Source organism: Loxodonta africana, chromosome 4 (genome assembly GCF_030014295.1).
Source record: "Loxodonta africana isolate mLoxAfr1 chromosome 4, mLoxAfr1.hap2, whole genome shotgun sequence".
In the NCBI taxonomy this organism is placed as follows: domain Eukaryota; kingdom Metazoa; phylum Chordata; class Mammalia; order Proboscidea; family Elephantidae; genus Loxodonta; species Loxodonta africana.
Window position 1 is genome coordinate 173,842,025 of NC_087345.1, and position 20,086 is coordinate 173,862,110.

The 20,086-nt window shown below is 37.2% G+C and overlaps 1 protein-coding gene across 3 annotated transcripts in view; it reads left to right on the forward strand.

The window, feature by feature from the left end:
* ZEB1 (zinc finger E-box binding homeobox 1) overlaps window positions 1-20,086 on the forward strand; it is a 225,937-nt gene that overhangs the window by 135,383 nt on the left and 70,468 nt on the right. Inside the window, exon 1 of one of the 3 annotated variants that reach the window (XM_064285048.1) lies at window positions 12,207-12,248. The exons of the other annotated variants lie outside the window; for them this stretch is intronic. Within the exon in view, the coding sequence (XP_064141118.1) occupies window positions 12,224-12,248 (25 nt within the window). The 5' untranslated portion in view covers window positions 12,207-12,223. Of the gene's footprint in view, window positions 1-12,206; window positions 12,249-20,086 lie in introns of those variants that run through there. 3 annotated transcript variants of the gene reach the window in all.

Consider the following 20,086-nt stretch of genomic DNA (forward strand, 5'->3'; position numbering starts at 1 on the left):
CCAATGGTCAAAATTACTCTAAAAAGAAGATGAAAAGGTAAGAGGGTAGGGAAACTAGAGTACTGCAAATTGTGCAACCACAATAGAATGAATGAGAACAAACGTACAATGTGAAAAATGTTACCAATATCACTGAATAATTTGTGTAGAAATTGTTAAATGGGGGGGGCTATCTAAACCTGCAGAAGGAGCATTGACCTTTTCTTTATACCACTAGTAGAAATTTAATAGGCCACAATTTCTTTAAAATACTTTTTTTTTTAATTTTTATTGTGCTTTAAGTGAAAGTTTACAAATCAAGTCAGTCTCTCACACAAAAACTTATATACACCTTGCTACATACTGCCAATTACTCTCCCCCTAATGAGAGCCCACTCCTTCCCTCCACTCTCTCTTTTCGAGTCCATTTCACCAGCTTCTAACCCCCTCTACTCTCTCATCTCCCCTCCAGGCAGCAGATACCAACATAGTCTCAAGTGTCCACCTGCTCCAAGAAGCTCACTGCTCATCAGTGTCCCTCTCCAACCCATTGTCCAGTCCAGTCCCTGTCTGAAGAGTTGGCTTTGGGAATAGTTCCTGTCCTGGGCCAACAGAAGGTCTGGGGGCCGTAACCACCGGGGTCCTTCTAGTCTCAGTCAGACCATTAACTCTGGTCTTTCTATGAGAATTTGGGGTCTGCATCCCACTGCTCTCCTGCTCCCTCAGGGGTCCTTGGTTGTGTTTCCTGTCAGGGCAGTCATCAGTTGTAGCCAGGCACCATCCAGTTCTTCTGGTCTCAGGATGATGTAGTCTCTTGTTCATGTGGCCCTTTCTGTCTCTTGGGCTTGTAATTACCTTGTGTCGTTGGTGTTCATTCTCCTTTGATCCAGATGGGCTGAGACCGATTGATGCATCTTAGATGGCCACTTGCTAGCGTTACTGTCCAAAGTGGAATGCAGAATGTTTTCTTAATAGATTTTATTATGCCAATTGACTTAGATGTCCCCTGAAACCATGGTCCCCAAACCCCTGCCCCTGCTACGCTGGCCTTCAAAGCATTCAGTTTATTCAGGAAACTTCTTTGCTTTTGGTGTAGTCCAGTTGTGCTGACCTCACCTGTATTGTGTGCTGTCTTTCCCGTCACCTAAAGTAGTTCTTATCTACTATCTAATTAGTAGAATACCCCTCTTCCACCCTCCCTCCCTCCCCCCTCATAACCATCAAAGAATATTTTCTTCTTTGTTTAAACTGTTTCTCTAGTTCTCATAATAGTGGCCTTATACACTATTTGTCCTTTTGCCACTGACTAATTTCACTCAGCATAATGTCTTCCAGGTTCCTCCATGTTATGAAATGTTTCACAGATTCCTGACTGTTCTTTGTCGATGCATAATATTCCATTGTGTGAATATACCATAATTTATTTATCTATTCACCCATTGATAGGAGCCATGGTTGCTTCCATCTTTTTGCTATTGTAAACAGTGCTGTAATGAACATGGGTGTGCATATATCTGCTCACGTAAAGGCTCTTATTTCTCTAGGATATATTCCAAGGAGTGGGATCACTGGATCATATGGTACTTTTATTTCTAACTTTTTAAGGAAGCGCCAAATCCATCTTCAAAGTGGTTGTACCTTTTGACGTTCCCACCAGCAGTGTGTAAGTTTTCCAGTCTCTCCATAGCCTCTCCAACATTTATTATTTTGTGTTTTTAGGATTAATGCCAGCCTTGTTGGAGTGAGGTGAAATCTCATTGTAGTTTTGATTTGTATTTCTCTAATGGCTGATGATCGTGAGCATTTCCTCATGTATCTTTTAGTTACCTGAATGTCTTCTTTAGTGCAGTATCTGTTCGTATCTTTTGCCCATTTTTTAATAGGGTGTTTTGTCTTTTTGTAGTTGAGTTTTTGCAGTATCATGCAGATTTTAGAGACCAGGCGCTGATCAGAAATGTCATAGCTAAAAACTTTTTCCCAGTCTGTAGATAATCTTTTTACTCTTTTGGTGAAGTCTTTGGATGAGCATAGGTGTTTGATTTTTAGGAGCTCCCAGTTACCTAGTTTTCCTTCTGCATTGTTAGTAATGTTTTGTATACTGTTTATGCCATGTATTAGGGCTCCTGACATTGTCCCTATTTTTTCTCCCAGGATCTTTATCATTTTAGATTTTATATTTAGGCCTTTGATCCATTTTGAGTTCGTTTTTGTGCTTGGAGTGAGGTATGGGTCTCGTTTCATTTTTTTGCAGATGGATATCCAGTTATGCCAGCATCATTTGTTTAAAAAGACTGTCTTTTCCCCACTTAACTGTTTTGGGGCCTTTGTCAAATATCAGCTGCTCGTATGTGGATGGATTTATGTCTGGATTCTCAATTCTGTCCCATTGGTCCATGCATCTGTTATTGTACCAGTAACAGGCTGTTTTGAGGCCTCCCACTTTGTTCTTCTTTTTCAGTAATGCTTTACTTATCTGGGGCCTCTTTCCCTTCCATATGAAGTTGGTGATTTGTTTCTCCATCTCATTAAAGAATGTCATTGGAATTTGGATCGGAATTGCATTAGATGTCTAGATCGCTTTTGGTAGAAGAGACATTTTTATAATGTTAAGTGTTCCTATTCATGAGCAAAGTATGTTTTTCCACTTATGTAGGTCTCATTTGGTTTCTTGTAGAAGTGTTTTATACTTTTCTTTGTATAAGTCTTTTACATCTCTGGTAAGATTTATTCCTAAGTATTTTATCTTCTTGGGGGCTACTGTGAATGGTATTGATTTGGTGATTTCCTCTTCGATGTTCTTTTTGTTGGTGTAGAGGAATCCAACTGATTGTAACATGTTTATCATATATCTCGATACTCTGCTGAACTCTTCTATTAGTTTCGGTAGCTTTCTTGAGGATTCCTTAGGGTTTTCTGTGTATAAGATCATGTCATCTGCAAACTCTGCTGAACTCTTCTGTTAGTTCCAGTAGTTTTCTTGAGGATTCCTTAGGGTTTTCTGTGTATAAGATCATGTCATCTGCAAATAGAGATACTTTTACTTCTTCCTTGCCAATCTGGATGTGCTTTATTTCTTTATCTTGCCTAATTGCTTTGGCTAGGCCCTCCAGCACAAGGTTGAATAAGAGTAGTGATAAAGGGCATCCTTGTCTGGTTCCCATTCTCAAGGGGAATGCTTTCAGACTCTCTCCATTTAGGATGACGTTGGCTGTTGGCTTTGTATAAATGTCCTTTATTATGTTGAGGAATTTTCCTTCTATTCCTATTTTGCTGAGATTTTTTTTTATCACGAATGGGCGTTGGACTTTGTCAAATGCCTTTTCTGCATCAGTTGATAAAATCATGTGATTCTTGTCTTTTATTTATATGATAGATTACATTAGTTGTTAAAATACTTTTAAAATAGCCTATTCTTTGTTTCTGTATAAAGTATTAAATTTGGTTTTTGTATTTATCTTTCTAAGAATGTTCACGTCCTTCACCACTAAGTCAGTGTACTCTTTGAAATGAAATTTACGAGAAAATGTAAGTATGGTTTAGGTCACATGCTCTTCCATTTTCTTTTTTTTTTTTTTATTGTACGGTGGATGAAGGTTTACAGAACAAACTAGCTTCTCATTAAACAGTTAGTGCACATATTATTTTGTGACGTTGGTTACCAACCCCATGACATGTCAACACTTTCCCTTCTTGGCCTTAATTTCCCCATTACCAGCTTTCCTGTCCCCTCCTGCCTTCTGGTCCTTGCCCCTGGGCTGTTGTGCCCCTTTAGTCTCATTTTGTTTTGTAGTCCTGTCTAATCTTTGGCAGAAGAGTGAACCCCAGGAGTGACTTCATTACTGAGCTAAAAGAGTGCCCTGGGGCCATACTTTTGGGATTTCTGCAGGCTCTGTCAGGCTAGTAAGCCTGACATTTTTTTTTCTGAGTTTAAATTTTGTTCTACATTTTTCTCCAGCTTTGCCCAGGGTCCTCTGTTGTAATCCTTGTCAGAGCAATTCTCGGTGGTAACCAGGTACCGTCTAGTTGTGCTGGACTCAGTCTGGTGGTGGCTGTGGTAGTTCTGGTCCATTAGTCCTTTGGACTAATCTTTCTCCTTGTGGCTTTAGTTTTCTTCATTCTCCCTTGCTCCTGAAGGGATGAGACCAGTGGAGTATCTTAGATGGCTGCTCACAAGCTTTTAAGACCCTAGATGCTACTCACCAAGTAGAATGCAGAATATTTTCTTTATAAACTCTGTTATGCCAGTTGAGCTAGATACTCCTGGAGATTGTGGTCCCCACAGCCCTCAGCCCAGTAATTCGGTCCCTCAGGAAGTGGATGTGCCTATGGAGCTTCCATGACATTGACTTGGACAAGTTGTGCTGGCTTCCCCAGTATTATGTACTGTCTTACCCTTCACCAAAGTTACCAGTATATTTTTTTGGAATGGAAAACTTTTTTTTTTTTTTTTTTAGCCCTCTATCCACCTAGTGGAAGCCCTGGTGGCATAGTCATTAAGAGCTACGGCTGCTAACCAAAAGGTCAGCAGTTCAAATCTACCAGGCACTCCTTGGAAACCCTATGGAACAGTTCTACTCTGTCCTGTGGGGTTACTATGAGTCGGAATCAACTCGATGGCAAAGGGTTTGGTTTGGTTTTTATCCACCTGGTTGGTTTCATTTCTGGATGAAATATTTTTAATTCATTTGTCCGTGCAAATGTTTTGTCCCTCTGATAATTGTTGTGCAGGAATTTTTTTCTTTTATTGTGCTTAATACTATTTTTTTAATTCTTTTATTGTTGTAGTTTAGATGAAGGTTTACAGAACAAACTAGTTTTTCGTTAAGCTGTTAGTATACATATTATTTTCTGACATTGATTACCAACCCCATAATGTGTCAACACTCTCCCTTCTTGACCTTGGGTTCCCTGTTACCAGGTTTCCTGCCCTCTGCTACCTTCTAGTCCGTGCCCCTGGTGTGGTGTGCTCCTTTTAGTCTCATTTTTTTTTTTATGGGCCTGTCTAACCTTTGGCTGAAGGGTGAACCTCAGGAGTGACTTCATTACTGAGCTAAAAGCGTGCTCAGGGACCATATTCTTGGGGTTTCTCCAGGCTTTTCCATTTTTTTTTAATATTATTTATTTTTTGGAATAGATTCTGTTCAAAAGTGATTATAGCTCCCACTGCCTCGCAGGTAAAACAATATACCAGTAATTATTTGATGCTAGAATTCCAATTTGTTTAACTTAAACACCATATTTCAAATAAAAAGAAACTATTCAAATTTCATTTCTCTGGCATATTGTTGTTGTTAGTTAGGTGCCGTCAAGTCGGTTCCCACTCATAGAGACCCTGTGTACTACAGAATGAAACAGTGCCAACTCCTGCACTATCCTCACAGTCGTTGCTATGCTTGAGCCCATTGTTGTAGCCACTGTGTCCGTCCATCTCGTTGAGGATCTTCCTCTTTTTTACTGACCCTGTATTCTACCAAGCATGATGTTCTTCTCCAGGGACTGATCACTCCTGGTGACAAGTCCAAAGTATGTGAGATGTAGTTTCGCCATCCTTGCTTCTAGGAAGCATTCTGGCTGTACTTCTTCCAAGACAGATTTGTTCGTTCTTTTGACAGTCCGTGGTATATATTCAATATTCTTCACCTACACCACAATTCAAAGGCATCAGTTCTTTGGTCTTCCTTATTTTCCAGCTTTCACATGCATGTGATGAGATTGAAAATAGCCATGGCTTGGGTCAGATGCACCTTAGTCTTCAAGGTGACATCTATGCTTTTCAACACTTTAAAGAGGTCTTTTGCGGCACATTTGCCCATTGAAATGTGTCTTTTGATTTCCTGACTGCTGCTTCCATGGGTGTTGATTGTGGATCCAGGTAAAATGAAATGCTTGACAACTTCAGTCTTTTCTCCATTTGTCATGATGTTGTTTATTGATCCAGTTGTGAGGATTTTTTTTTTTTTTTTTATGCTGGGGTGTAAGCCATACTGAAGGCTGTGGTCTTTGATCTTGATCAGTAAGTGCTTCAAGTTGTCTTCACTTTCAGCAAGGAAGATTGTGTCATCTGTATAACACAGGCTGTTAATGAGTCTTCCTCAGAAGCAGAGCCTATAGATATTATATCTTCATTTTCCTACCTTCTGGAGCACTTAGGTCAAAGGAACTAAATTATTCATTCTAATATGAGAACTCACAAATGTGTTGTGATGTTTAGAAGGTCTCTTAGTTACCTGTAAATTCCATATGAATTGTTCGTCTTTAATGCTTTGTTAGGAAATAAGTGCTAATTCGAATTTTTTTTAGTGTGACCCTTGTCCATCCATGTCTGACTAGTTGAGGACTAGAGAGACTTTTTTGGCAGGCAAGAAGCGGGGATTGGTGCCCCTGTGTTGAAGTGTGGCCTTCAGGAAAGCCCCGGAAGAGGAGATCTCCTAGTTAGGGGCCATTAAGCTTTACTTGGATTATTGTATACTGCCGCTTCCCTGGAAACAAGGGAGAATCGATCCTCAGACTATGTCCTTGGAATTCTTGATCTTCTCCTTTTCACTTCTGCAATGATTTCCTTTCCCATCGTGAACAATAGTGTCTAGCATGTGGCCAGTGGTTATAAATCACACGCACTATTTTACTAGTTTACGGGAATCTGAGAGAACCAAATGAAATTAACTAGAGTAGAATTTTTGTCCTTTTCCTTCCTCTTATTTTTCATAACTACTTCAGTTACTGATTAGTGAGTCTTAAAACAATTAGGGAAAAATAAAGTGCTGTCAAACCTTTGATACCCTAGAGTGCCTCTTGGGATTGGTAAATGACAAAATGTAAACATTTTTATAAAATAAAAACTAAGAATCATGCTAATTCCTGTAGTATAAACTATTTAAACATTTCTTGATTTCTTGTATGGAGATATGTGTGTTGCTATAACCTGTATGTTGGGGTTTGAGTTGCCTTTGACAAGGGAAAGCATGTGCTGTCCACATGGCATTGCACTTGGGCATCTGCTCACTAACTTAACTGCTGGCAGGGCGAGTGCAGCTTCTCTCAGCTCTAGCCCAGGCAGAATTAACTTATTTTGGTCTTCACTTATCTCGCCCTGCAACTATAATCTTTCTCTTTGTTTTACATAACCCTGTGCTTTATGTAGCCATGAACAGAAGAGGTGAATGTTGATTCATACCTTATGATAGACTTTCATACAGAAGGAAAACAGAGCTTATTATTTTCTAATAAGAACTTCAAATAATATTTAATTTTGCAATCTACAATTTATTTATAGTGTATTATTTATTTTCTTCTTAAATGTCATGTAACCTTTAATATTTTACATTCCATTTAGTATCTTGATTGTTTTTTAAATTACACCTCCTATTGTAAAAATTCAAACAATGTAAAAATATTAAAGAAGAAAATGTTTTCCTCAGTTCCAGTTCAGTTTTCTAAAGTTCACCACTAACAACAGTATGCTGAATATAATTTCAGACTTTTTTTTTTTTGCATATTTAAAATTTATCTTGCAAAATTTTTGGAAAATAAGCATTCAAATTGTACGGAAGGAATAAAGTAAAAGAGACAAGCCCACTCTTTCATTACCTTATTTCCTCATTCATGTATTCTTCTAGACATTGTTAATTAATATTCGGGAACATGTATGTATACTATATATCTTTATTTTCTGCAAGAATGAGATCAAACTATTTTGGAGGAAACCTCTGTATGTCAGTACAAAGGGATATATCTTGAGTGGCTATTTAAGTTTTTGTAATTAAAAACAAGTTTGCAGATAAACACATTATGTACATTTGCACACAGCGTATGTTAATTTGTAGTGTAAATGCAAGAAATTGCAGAATCAACAGATAAACATTTTAAATTTTGATAAATGTTGTCAAATTAACAAAACGTGTAAGAGAGTACCTGTTTCTGTAACCCTTGCTTATACCATGTATTATCAGAACTTTTTTTTTTTTGCCAATTTAGCAGAGAAATATCATTTATTGAGTAATTAGTACTTTTAGGCGTTGTTCTGGATGCTTGGGAACATAGCAATGAACAAAACAGAAGAAACCCCTGCTCATATGGAACTTACATCTAGTAGGAGGAGACAGGGAGGGAGGGAGGGAGGAAGGAAGGAAGGAAGGAAGGAAGAGGGAAGAAATGGAAGTATGGAGGTTAGTAATAAGTATTTTGAAGAGAAATAAATCTAGGGAGAGGGTGGGAGTTACACTTTTAACTAAAATGGTCATAGAAGACCTCACTGGCGAAGTGAAATTAAGCCATGCATAAAGAGCATTCCCAGGTAGAGGGAACATGACATACAAGAGCCTCGAGCCAAGAGACCAGTGTTGTAGCTGAAATGGTATTAAGTAGAAGATGAAGTCAAAGAGAGAACCAGGTGAACAGGAGTCAGATCGTGAAGGGCCTTTGGGTTACAGTGAATAAGATGGAAAGCCATTAGATAGTTTTGAGCAGAGGAGTGACAGGATTCCACAGATTCTTTGAAAAGATACTTTGGCTGCTGCGGTGAGAACTATCTGTAGGCAAAGGAGGAAGCAGGGAGATCTGATAAGAGACAATGACAATATTCTGGGTGAGAGATGATGATGATTGGCTTGTAGCAGGGAAGTGGCAGTGGAGGGTTGGGGCTAAGTGGTTAGATCCTGAATGTATTGTTAATGTAGACCCAATAGTATCTCCCTCCAGATTAGAGGCAGGGTGTGACAGAAAAAGAAGAGTCAAAACTGACACCAACATTTTTGGTTTGAGCAACTGGAAAAATGGAATTGCCATTTACTGAAATGGAGAAAGACTAAGAGAATAAGACTTCATTTTCAGACATGCTAGACATTAGGTATCCAAGTGGAGATGTCAGGTAGGCAGTTGGGTATCCAAGTCTGGGGTTCAAAGGAGAAGTTTGGGATGGAATATAAATCCAGGAGTCACCAAATGGTATTTACAAGTACAGAAGACAAAGGAAGAAAACTAAAAAGAAGCAGTCAGTGAGTTAGGAAAATCAAGAGAGTCAAGAGAAGGGATTGTTGTGAAAACGAGGGAGTGATAGGTTGTGTAAATACTGAGGTCAAGTAAGATGAGGACTGGAAACTGTCATTGGATTTAGCAACATAAAAGCCGTTCATGATTATGACGAGCAGTTTTGGTACAGTGTTATGATTGGAGTGGGTTTAACAGAGAACAAATTGGAGACAGGGCAACTTTTTAAATAAGCATTGTAATAAGGGGGGACTGAAGTATGGAATTAGGAAAAGTGAGACTTAACCACAATAGGGGTTTAGTCACATTAGGAGTTTTGAGAAGGACAAGGGAGATAAGAAAGTGATTATAATGCCATAGGATTAAATGGGATATTTCTTTAATTATAAGTGAAGTCAAGCATGTTTTTGCGTGTTTATCGTCCATTTATATTTTCTGTGTGTGAATTGCCTTTGCTTATTCTTATCGGGTGGGTGTCTTTGTTATCTAGTGCTACTATAACAGAAATTCCACAAGAGGTTGGCTTTAACAAGCAGAAATTTATTTTCTCACAGCTAGGGCCCTGATGGTGCAGTGGTTAAGAGCTCAGATGCTAACCAAAGAGCCAGCAATTCAAATCCATCAACCACTCCTTGGAAACCCTATGGGGCAGTTCTACTCTGTCCTATAGCGTTGCTATGAGCCAGAATCAACTCGACGGCAGTGACTTTGGTGTTTTGGTTTAGGAAGCTAGAAGTCCAAATTCAGGGCATCAGCTCTAGAGGAAGGGTCTCTCTCTTTCTGTTGGCATTAGGTAAAGGTCCTTGTCTCTCTTTAGCTCCTGTTCCTAGGTTCCTTGGGGATCATCATGTGGCATGGCATCTATCTTCCCCTGCCCCCACCCCACTTTGTACTCACTTGCTTAATCTGCTTTTGTATATAGAAAGAGATTAATTTAAGACGCACCCTACACTAGTTCTCATTAGTATAACAAAAGAAGAGTAATTCCCAAATGGGATTATAACCACAGATATAAAACCAAAAAGCCAAATCTGTTAAGTTGCTGGGAGTTGATTTCAACTCATAGTGACACTGTAGGACAGGGTAGAACTGCCCTATAGGATTTCCAGGAATTGGCTGGTGGATTCAAACTGTCAGCCTTTTTTGGTTAGCAGCAGAGCCCTTAAGCACTGCTCCACCAGGGCTCCACCACAGATATAGAGGTTAGGATTTACAACACATATTTTTGGGAGACATAACTCAATCCTTAAATGGGTCATTTTTCTTTATGATATCTTAAAATTCTATGTATAATGAAGAAAGCCCTCTGTCATATGTATTGCAAAGATTTTTTGCAGTGTCATTTTTTTTGTCTTGAATTTATTTTTCTAGGTATAGTCATGTCATGCTTCAAACAGCCTTCCTTATTCCATCTATGATTGTAGAAGGATTTGCCTATGTTTTCTTCTAGTGCTTTTTTTTTTAACGTTTATTTTCTTCTGGTACTTTTTTTTTTTTTTAGTACTTTTATAGTTTCATTTTTTTAAGTTAAAATCTTTGATTAATTTTAAAGATTTTATTTTGCTGAAAGTTGTGAAGTGTGGTGGTCTGGCTTTATATTTTTCCCAATGATATTTGTTGAATAACGTGTCTTTTCCCCCACTGATTTATAAGACTGCCATATGTTTGGGGATATATTTCTGGCTTCTTTCAAGTCCATGGTCCCTCTCTATTCCTGTACCAGTATGAATCTGTTTCCATTTCTATAGCTTCACAAAACATTTTACTATCTGATAAAGCTACTCCGCATTCCTCTACCATCATTGTTACTATAGTTTCTCTGAAGCGTCCTGAATATTTTTATTTCTTGTTTTTCCACATAATGTTGATACTATAAACAAGACTTATTGATGTGTGGTACTGTGTTAAGTGTTTTTGTATATATAATTATTTTCATCATTATGACAACCTTGTTAGGCACATATGGTTATAATCCCTGCCTTAGAAATGAGGAAACTGAAGTGTGAGAAGATTAAGTAGCATGCCCAAGGCCACATAGCTAGTAGATGGTGAAGCTGTGATTTGCACCAGGCGGTTAGCTCCAGAGACTCTGCTCCTTACCTTTCCATATAAACTTTAAGCCCATTTGGTCTAAGTCATTTAGCTTTAGAACGTGAAGTAATCTGTTAGTATTTTGATTAGGATTACATTTTAGGTAGAATTGCCATCTTTTACAATATGAAATTTTTCTATCTAAGATAAGATTTGTCTTTCCATTTTTTCATATCTTTTATGATGCTCAATAGACTGTTAGAGTTTTCTTTATATGTTGTTGTTAGGTGCTGTCCAGTCAATTCTGATTCATAGCAACCCTACGTACAACAGAACAAACGGTGCCCAATCCTGTGCTATCCTCACAATCATTGCTATGTTTGAATCCATTATTACAGCCACTGTGTCAATTCATCTCACTGAGGGTCTTCCGCTTTTTTGACAACCCTCTACTTTACCAAGTATGATGTCCTTCTTCAGGGACTGGTCCCTCTTAATAACATGTTCAAAGTAAGTGAGGCAAAATCTCACCATCCTCGCTTCTAAGAAGCATTCTGACTATACCTCTTCCAAGACACATTTTTTGTTCTTCTGGCGGTCCATAGTATATTAAATATTATTTTCCAACACCATAATTAAAAGGCATCAATTCTTCTTCAGTCTTCTTTTTATTGTCTGGCTTTCTCATGCATATGAGGCAATTGAAATTACTGTGGATTGGGTCAGGTACACCATAGCCTTCCAATTGACATCTTTGCTTTTTAACGCTTTAAAGATGTCTTTGCAGCAGATTTGACCAATGCAATGCATCATTTAATTTCTTGACTGTTACTTCCATGGGCATAGAATCTGGATCCAAGTAAAATGAAATCCTTGACAATGTCACCCTGTTGTCCATTTATCATGATGTTGCTTACTGATGTGGTTGTGAGGATTTTTGATTTCTTTCTGTTGAGTGTAATACATACTGAAGGCAGTAGTCTTTGATTTTCATCAGTGTTTCAAGTTCTTTTCACTTTCAGCAGGCAAGGTTGTGTCATCTGCATATCTCAGGTTGTTAATGAGTCTTCCTCCAATCCTGATACAGCGTTTTTCTTCATATTATGTAGGTTTCTTTATATAGGTTTTCCATATTTCATTTTACGTTTTTCCTTTATGTGCTGTCTTTTATGTTGCTATTATTAATAACTTTTTTTTCTGTTTATTTTTAGCTGGCTATTGTTGGTATATGGAGTCCCTGGGTGGAGCAAATAGTTAAGTGCTCGAATACTAATTGAAAGTTTGGCGGTTCAAACCCACTCAGCAACACTTTGGAAGAAAGGCTTGGCGATGTTCTTCTGAAAGGTCACAGCCTTGACAACCCTCTGGAGTCCAGTTCTATTGTATACATATAAGGTCACCATGAGTTGAAATTGACTCGATGGCATTGGGTTTGGCTTTGGCTTTTTATTGTTGGTTTATTGGAAAGCTGTTGATTTTTTCTGTTAAATTCATAATTAGCCATTTACGAAATAGTCTTATTACTAACAGATTTTTCCTGTAGTTTCTCTTGAGTTTTCCAGAAATGTCATCATCACCTGCAAATAATAACTTTGCTTCCTTCTTTCCAATATTTGTGCTTTTACTTTTTCCTTTAAAAAAATCACATGGGCTTGTTCTTTCAAACACTGTTAACTAAACGATGACAGTGAGCGTCTTCATCTTGTGAATGCCTCTAACGCATTGTCTTCACCATTGGACTGTCTTCAGTTTCACTTTTGTAAAAGAATATTAACAAGGAGTATTGAATTTTATCAATTGCCTTTCAATGCCTGCAGAAGTCATGTTTCTTTTTACTGTGTTTATATCATGAATTCATATATTTCCTAATGTTGAACTGATCCTTTATTCCTTTTATGTACTACTGTATTTAATGTTTTATTTAGGAATTTTGTATCATTGATTACCAGTGAGACTGAGCTTGTGTGTGTGCAGGCATGTGTGTGTGTGCGTACATGTGCACGCATGTGTGTATGTGTGTCGGTGCTGTTTCTCGGATTTTAGTTGACAGTTATTAAACCGGCTTCACGTAAAGTATTTAGATTCTTTTCTTTTATCTCTATCTTTTAAAAGAGCACGATTATCATTCCTTTGAAGATTTGAAGAAATCAACCTGAGAAAGCATTTGACTCCTTTTGGGTGGTTAACTATTCAGTATCTTTTTCAGTTTATTCTATTGTCTCTCTAGCTTTTCTCTCTTTTATTACTTATAAATCCTATACAATTATAAATGTAATTATAATAATTTACATTTTCCTAGAAAGTTGTTTCATCCCCGTTTTCAAATTTATTTGCTTAGAAGATTTGTGCAACATATTCATTTTTTAAGTAAGTCTCTTAGATTTCTTTGAAGTTTTACATTTTAATATTGAATAGTTTTGCTTCTTAACTTTTTCTTGAATTAAGTAGGCTAGTGATTTATCCATTTTATCGGTCCTTTAAAGACCTGGCTTTTGGAGTTACTTATCAATTACATGGCTTCTCTGCTTTTTAATTCAATAATTTCTGCTTTGTATTTTTATTCTATCTTCACACTTTCCTTGGGTTTTGTCATGCTGTCTGCATCTCATAAGTAGTGAATCATATAAATTAAAAAGTGTCCTTTTTATAAATGCAGATTTTACCTATGAAGGAAATACTAACTACTAGTAATTTAGTGTGAGTTGTTTTAGTCCAAATTCTTTCCTCTCACAAAGAACCACAGATTTCTGGGCCTGAGTTTAGTATAATCTACTGAGCACTTTGCTGTTTGTTTCATCTTCCTGTTTGTGAGTTGTATTAACATTGGCTGAAATTAGTTCCCTGTGTGAATGGGAGTTTTGATGAAACAAGGAGAAGGGAAGCTAATTTGGGAGAATGGAATTTGTTGGGGATATACAGACGGAGGCCTGTGGAGAATGGGTGAAAAGCCAAAATAAAACTGCAAGAATATCAAAGACAGATCCCATGAATACTTAGTAGTTTTACATAATGAGAGAGATGAAGAATTAAAAATTAAGATTCTGCAAGTGATAACAACCTTCTACTCGGCCTTTGCCTATCAGTGTTCATTCTGTTAGTAGCTTATGTCTGAGGGCATTAAAAACCACCAACCCTTTTGCAGGGGTAAAGTTCAGAATCATTGACTTTCATTGCAGTTATATTTTAAGAGATGTTTTGAAAATATAAAAAGAGTCTATGGCCATTGTTAAATTTGATAGGCACCCTAGATTAAGAAAGATTTTACCTAGAGAGGAATTTTAAATTTTCTGCACAATTTGCTGAACCATTAGTATTTACTAAAACTTAACATTTCATGGTACTTGAGACACTATAAAACAAATATGATACCTATTCTTAAAGGACTTAAAGTTAGATAATATACATGCTATATATTATTTGAAAACCCTGGTGGCATAGTGGTTAAGTGCTACGGCTGCTAACCAAAGGGTCAGCAGTTTGAATCCGCCAGGCGCTCCTTGGAAACTCTATGGGGCAGTTCTGTTCTGTCCTATAGGGTTGCTATGAGTCGGAATCAACTCGACGGCACTGGGTTTGGTTTGCTTTGGGGTATATTATTTATTATATTATGTATATAATGTTGTTAGGTGCTGTCGAGCTGGTTCTAACTCATAGTGATGCTATGTACAATAGAACGAAACACTGCCCAGCCCTGCACCATCCTCACAATTGTTACTATGTTTGAGCCCCTTTTTGCAGCCACTGTGTCAATCCATCTTGTTGAGGGTCTTCCTTTTTCTCACGGACCCTCTACCTTACCAGGCATGATGTCCTTCTCTAGGGACTGGTCCCTCCTTAACATGTCCAAAATATGTGAGACGAAGTCTTCGCTATCCTCGCTTCCAAGGAGCACTCTAGGTGTATTTCCAAGATACATTTGTTGGTTCTTCTGGCAGTCCATAGCATATTCAGTATTCTTTGCCAACATCTTAATTCAAATATATCAGTTCTTCTTTGGTCTTCTTTATTCATAGTCCAGCTTTCATATGCATATGAGGTGATTGAAAATATAGTTTGCGTCAGGTGCACCTTAGTCCTCCAAGTGACACCTTTACTTTTTTAACACTTTAAAGATGTCTTTTGAAGCAGATTTGCCCAGTGCAATACATCATATGATTTCTTGACTTGTGCTTCCATGGGCATTGATTGTGGATCTAAGTAAAATGAAATCCTTGACGATTTCAGCCTTTTCTCTGTTTATCATGATGTTGCTTATTGGTCCAGTTGTGAGGATTTTTATTGAGGTACAATCCATACTGAAGGTTGTAGTCTTTGATCTTCATCACAAAGTGGTTCAAGTCCTTTTCACTTTCTGCAAGCAAGGTTGTGTCAGCTGCATAACACAGGTCGTTAATGAGTTTTCCACCAATTCCGATGCCTCATTTTTCTTCATATAGTCCAGCTTCTTGGACTATTTGCTTAGCATACAGATAGAATAAGTATGGTGAAAGGATACAACTCCGACGCACACCTTTCCTGCTTTTAAACAACGCAGTGTTCCCTTGTTCTGTTCAAACAACTGTACCTCTGGGTCTAGGTACAGGTTCCTCATGAGCACAATTAAGTTGTTAATATATTATGTATATGTTATGGATTGAATTGTGTCCCCCAAAAATGTGTTTCAACTTAAATAGGCCATGATTCCCAGTATTGTGATTGTCCACCATTTGGTCATCTGATGTGATTTTTCTGTGTGTTGTAAATCCTACCTTTATGATGTTAATGAGGCAGGATTAGAGGCAGTTATGTTAATAAGGCAGAACTTAATCTACAAGATTAGATTGTATCTTAAGTCAATCTCTTTTGAAATATAAAAAAGAGAAGGGAGCAGAGAAGCAGAGGGACCTCCTACCACCAAGAAAGACGAGCCAGGAGCAAACTCGCCTTTTGGACCCAGGGTTCCTACACTGAGAAACCCCTAGACCAGGGCAAGATTGATGACATGGACCTTCACCCAGAGCCAACAGATAGAGAGAGGCTTACCCTAGAGCTGGCACCCTGAATTCAGACTTCTAGCCTCCTAGAGTGTGAGAGAACAAAATTCTCTTTGTTAAGGCCATTCACTTGTGTTTCTGTTACTGCAGCACTAGATAACTAAGACAGTATATAATATATTACATTAAATATACATCTCATTACATCATATTCTTTATTATAGAATGTAAAACATACAGATAGTAAGTTAATGTTATCTACCATTTAGATCAAAAGCCAGATTAACAGATATTTCCACTATTTGTGGACTAAGAACATAAGGTCCTCTTTCCTGGAGTAATTTTATATGCAGACATTTTCTCTAATCCTGTCATTGTTGTGTGTTGTCAATACCAACTCATAGTGATGCTGTATAACAGTGTACAGCTGCCCCATAGAATTTCCTGCATATTGTCAAATGACATCTCCGTTCCATTGTGCATACTTACTTAAAAGTTCTGCTTACACTTTATTTTGTCCTCAGTTTCCTAAATTAGCAGCAGCACCCAAATACATTGACTTGTTTTGTCAGTGAGAAAAAGTGTGGCTCCATATTCAATTCAGCAAATGATTTTATACCTACTGTGTGGAACATATCTCAGGTTGAGATAAACCAAAACCATTGCTATCAAGTCAGCTCCGATTCATAGTGACACCCTGTAAGACTGTGTAGAACTGCTCCTTAGGGTTTCCAAGGATTGGCTAGTGATTCGAACTGCCAGCCATTTGGTTAGCAGCCATATCTCTAACCACTGCACCACCAGGGCTCCCTCTAAGCACTATACCTGTAATAAATCATTTGATCCTCACAAGCAGCCTATGCAGAGGGTGCTATTATATCTGGCATTAAATGTTAGCAAATAATACCAACAAGAACTATTACCAAGAAGTCAGTGTGTTCTCAACCACATTCTGATGATAAGAATGCATTGAAAATGTTACCATTTTCTATTAAAATTTAAATTCATATTGTATATCATAAGATGTATTTAAAGATTTAAAAAAAGTTGGTTGCCTTGTCTATTTTTCCTTTATTCCTTTCTTGATATTTTATTATTTTAATTAAGACTCATAACCAAGAGGTGATAATAAACTGATTGTTATAACTATATCACTCTTTAGACAAACTATAATTTATTGTATTTTTTAGTAAAAGGTTAAATAACCTAGAGATGTGGAGATAAATTGACAGAGTTGTGATAACTGACACTGTCGTTGGCTGCTAGATTTTGTTAAGGGTCTGTGTTATTCTTGATGCTTTTGATGCTAGGGCTTCGTAAAGTGAGCTCTGTACATTCACAAATGAAAAGGTAGCTCAGGAAACACTGGGAAGCGTTCCTGTTATCTCAGTTACGATAATCAACGTAAGCAGTTTTCAATGTTCTTTCTCTTAGCTAAGTGATTGTGAAGCAAAAGATATTGGGGAGCCTTAGAAAATAATCACTGGTCTTTCTATATGTTAGCCAATAAAATGTATGGCTCTTTGGGATTTTTCCAGCCTTATGCTACATATGCAAAACATGCTTTGGGAAAATTCACAAGATGGCTATAAAATGTATTCAGTCTTTGTGTTTTGGAGAGTTGATTTATAAACTACCATATCACAATGGCAACTTAATCTGGCTGACAGGAAGGAGTTTCACTAGTCTTAGAAAGTGACGGGTGTTTTTTAAGACCACTTTGGGCTATGGTTGACTTAGGCAGGATAAAACATTTTGCAGCTCATGGAAAAAAAAGAATTCAGTGAAAGCTATGAAGCATATAAGCAAATATCTGAATCATAGTGCACATATGCCTGAAGGCCTAATTATTGGGAAACTTCTAAGCCCAAAATACTCTAGATGGATATGTGTTAAATGTACATTGTAGGGTAACAACCTAAAACAAAGCTGATAATGTTAAAATTAAAGTACAGTATTATATCATTAAAAGGCAAGAATAACATCAATATGAAACCTTGGCCAACTTAGGCTACTAGAGAAGCAGTAAAGCCTCCCTCCACAAAATAGAAGGAATTTCAACTGTCCATGTGTATGAGAGCTTTGCAATGAGCTAGATATTCTGTAGTGGCCACATCTAGTGGACTATAGTAAACATAGCTATAGTCTAATTTTAGTTTATAGTATTTAAATACCAACTTTAAATTACTTTAGCAAATCATTTAGTAGGTTACTAGTAAGCAGCCTTGAAAGTAGAAGTGAAAGTTAATGACATTGAGCATCATCTGCCAGTAAGATTCCCCACTCAAAAAAAATATATATATATATATGCACGCACACACACACACGTATATATGAATGCACGTCTGTGTGTATTTATTTTTGGATCTTACTGTGAGTCAAAGGCCCATCAGGAAACCCTTCAACTGTGAACTACCCTTTGAGAATAATCCTCCTTACCCACACACACAACTCATTCTGCTCAGAGTGTAGCTGAAGTAAAAGGAATTCCCCATGTTTCTGTCTTGACATACATCTTCCCCTTACTATATTAAAGGGAATTTTTCTCTTTACTATATTAATATGTTGTAATATAGTATTTGTGGGGAGAAAAAAAAAAAAACTTTCTAGAGGGAAATATAACAGTAAGTGCCCAACTGCTAACCAGAAGTTTGTGGTTTGAATCAACCGATAGGCTCCATTAAAGAAAAAGCCCTGATGATCTGCTTGGGAAGATCACAGCCATTGAAAACCCTGTGGAGCACAATTCTCTGATGAAGCACAGGGCGTCTCCATGAGCTGAAGTTGACTCACTGGCAACTGATTTGGTTCCTATTTACCTACTTAATAAGTTTTCCCTTTGACTCAGCAGTTCCACCCCTACTAACCTGACAGATGTATTTAACTAATGTCCAAAGATGTATCTACAAGAAAATTTATTCTGACATTGTTGCTAATGTTTATACAATGGAAAGAAAGTAAATGTTATCAATAGATTATTGGTTAAGTTGTACCATTACAATGGAATGTTGTATTGCCATTCAGGGGAAAATGAGTAAGCTCCATATATATTAATTTAGGAAGATCTCCAAGATATGTTTTTCATTGGCAAAATAGAAAGTATAATAGCCCATATTTGTGTTTTTAAATATACACATACACATTTATACTTAAGTGGTATAGGATTTATATTAAATATACGGGGTGTGTGTGTGAGAGTCTGTCCTACAAACGAATAGGATAAAGCATACAAGCTGTTTAGTATCATGCCTATCTAGTGCATAGAAGTAATTAATAAATTTTTCTATTATTATTGCCTTTGATAGTGGGTACAGGAAGGAAAAATAGGGGACTTTTACTTGTTTTGGAAACCCTAGTGGTGTAGTGGTTAAGTGCTATGCCTGCTAACCAAAGGTCAGCAGTTCGAATCTACCAGGTGCTCCTTGGAAACTCTATGGGGCAGTTCTACTCTGTCTTGTAGGATTGCTATGAGTCGGAATTGACTCAATGGCAGTGGCTTTTTTTTTTTTTTTTTTGTATTTTACGTGTTTTGTATTGTCTGGATTTTTTTAAATGTATTCTTTTTATAAGAAAATAAAGGAATAAGTCCTTTGCTCTTGGGAAAAGATCTGGAAAAGTGTATTTACACTAAAATATTAATGAGATAAGACTTGATATTTTCTTCTGACAATGGATACTAAGGAATTTCTTATGTGGGAAAAGGGTAACTCAGTTTCTCTTTTTGGACAGATAGGTCTTCTCAATGTTTATAAAAGCTATTTAGGAGGTATTTGATTATTTGTTCTTACTTTGACATATACATCCATCTTTTTTTTTTTTAACATATTTCTTCAAGTTCTCAGGTGTGTGTGTATTTATGTGTATTTGGGGGATATGTGTGCATATTGTTTACCGTTTAGGTGATTTTCTTCTGGCAAGAATGTTGGAAAATCTCAGGAAGCAATGCAAAGAATAACTAGAAGTAATTACTATTTAGTTATCTAAACAAAGCAAAGCTTCCCTTATCTCTCTTCCTCTCAGTCTTATTTTAGCAAGTAAGAATTACCTGGCAAATAGTTGAAAAAGGATATTCCAGTAACCACACTCATTGAGGTACTAAATAATTTATCCTATTAAAG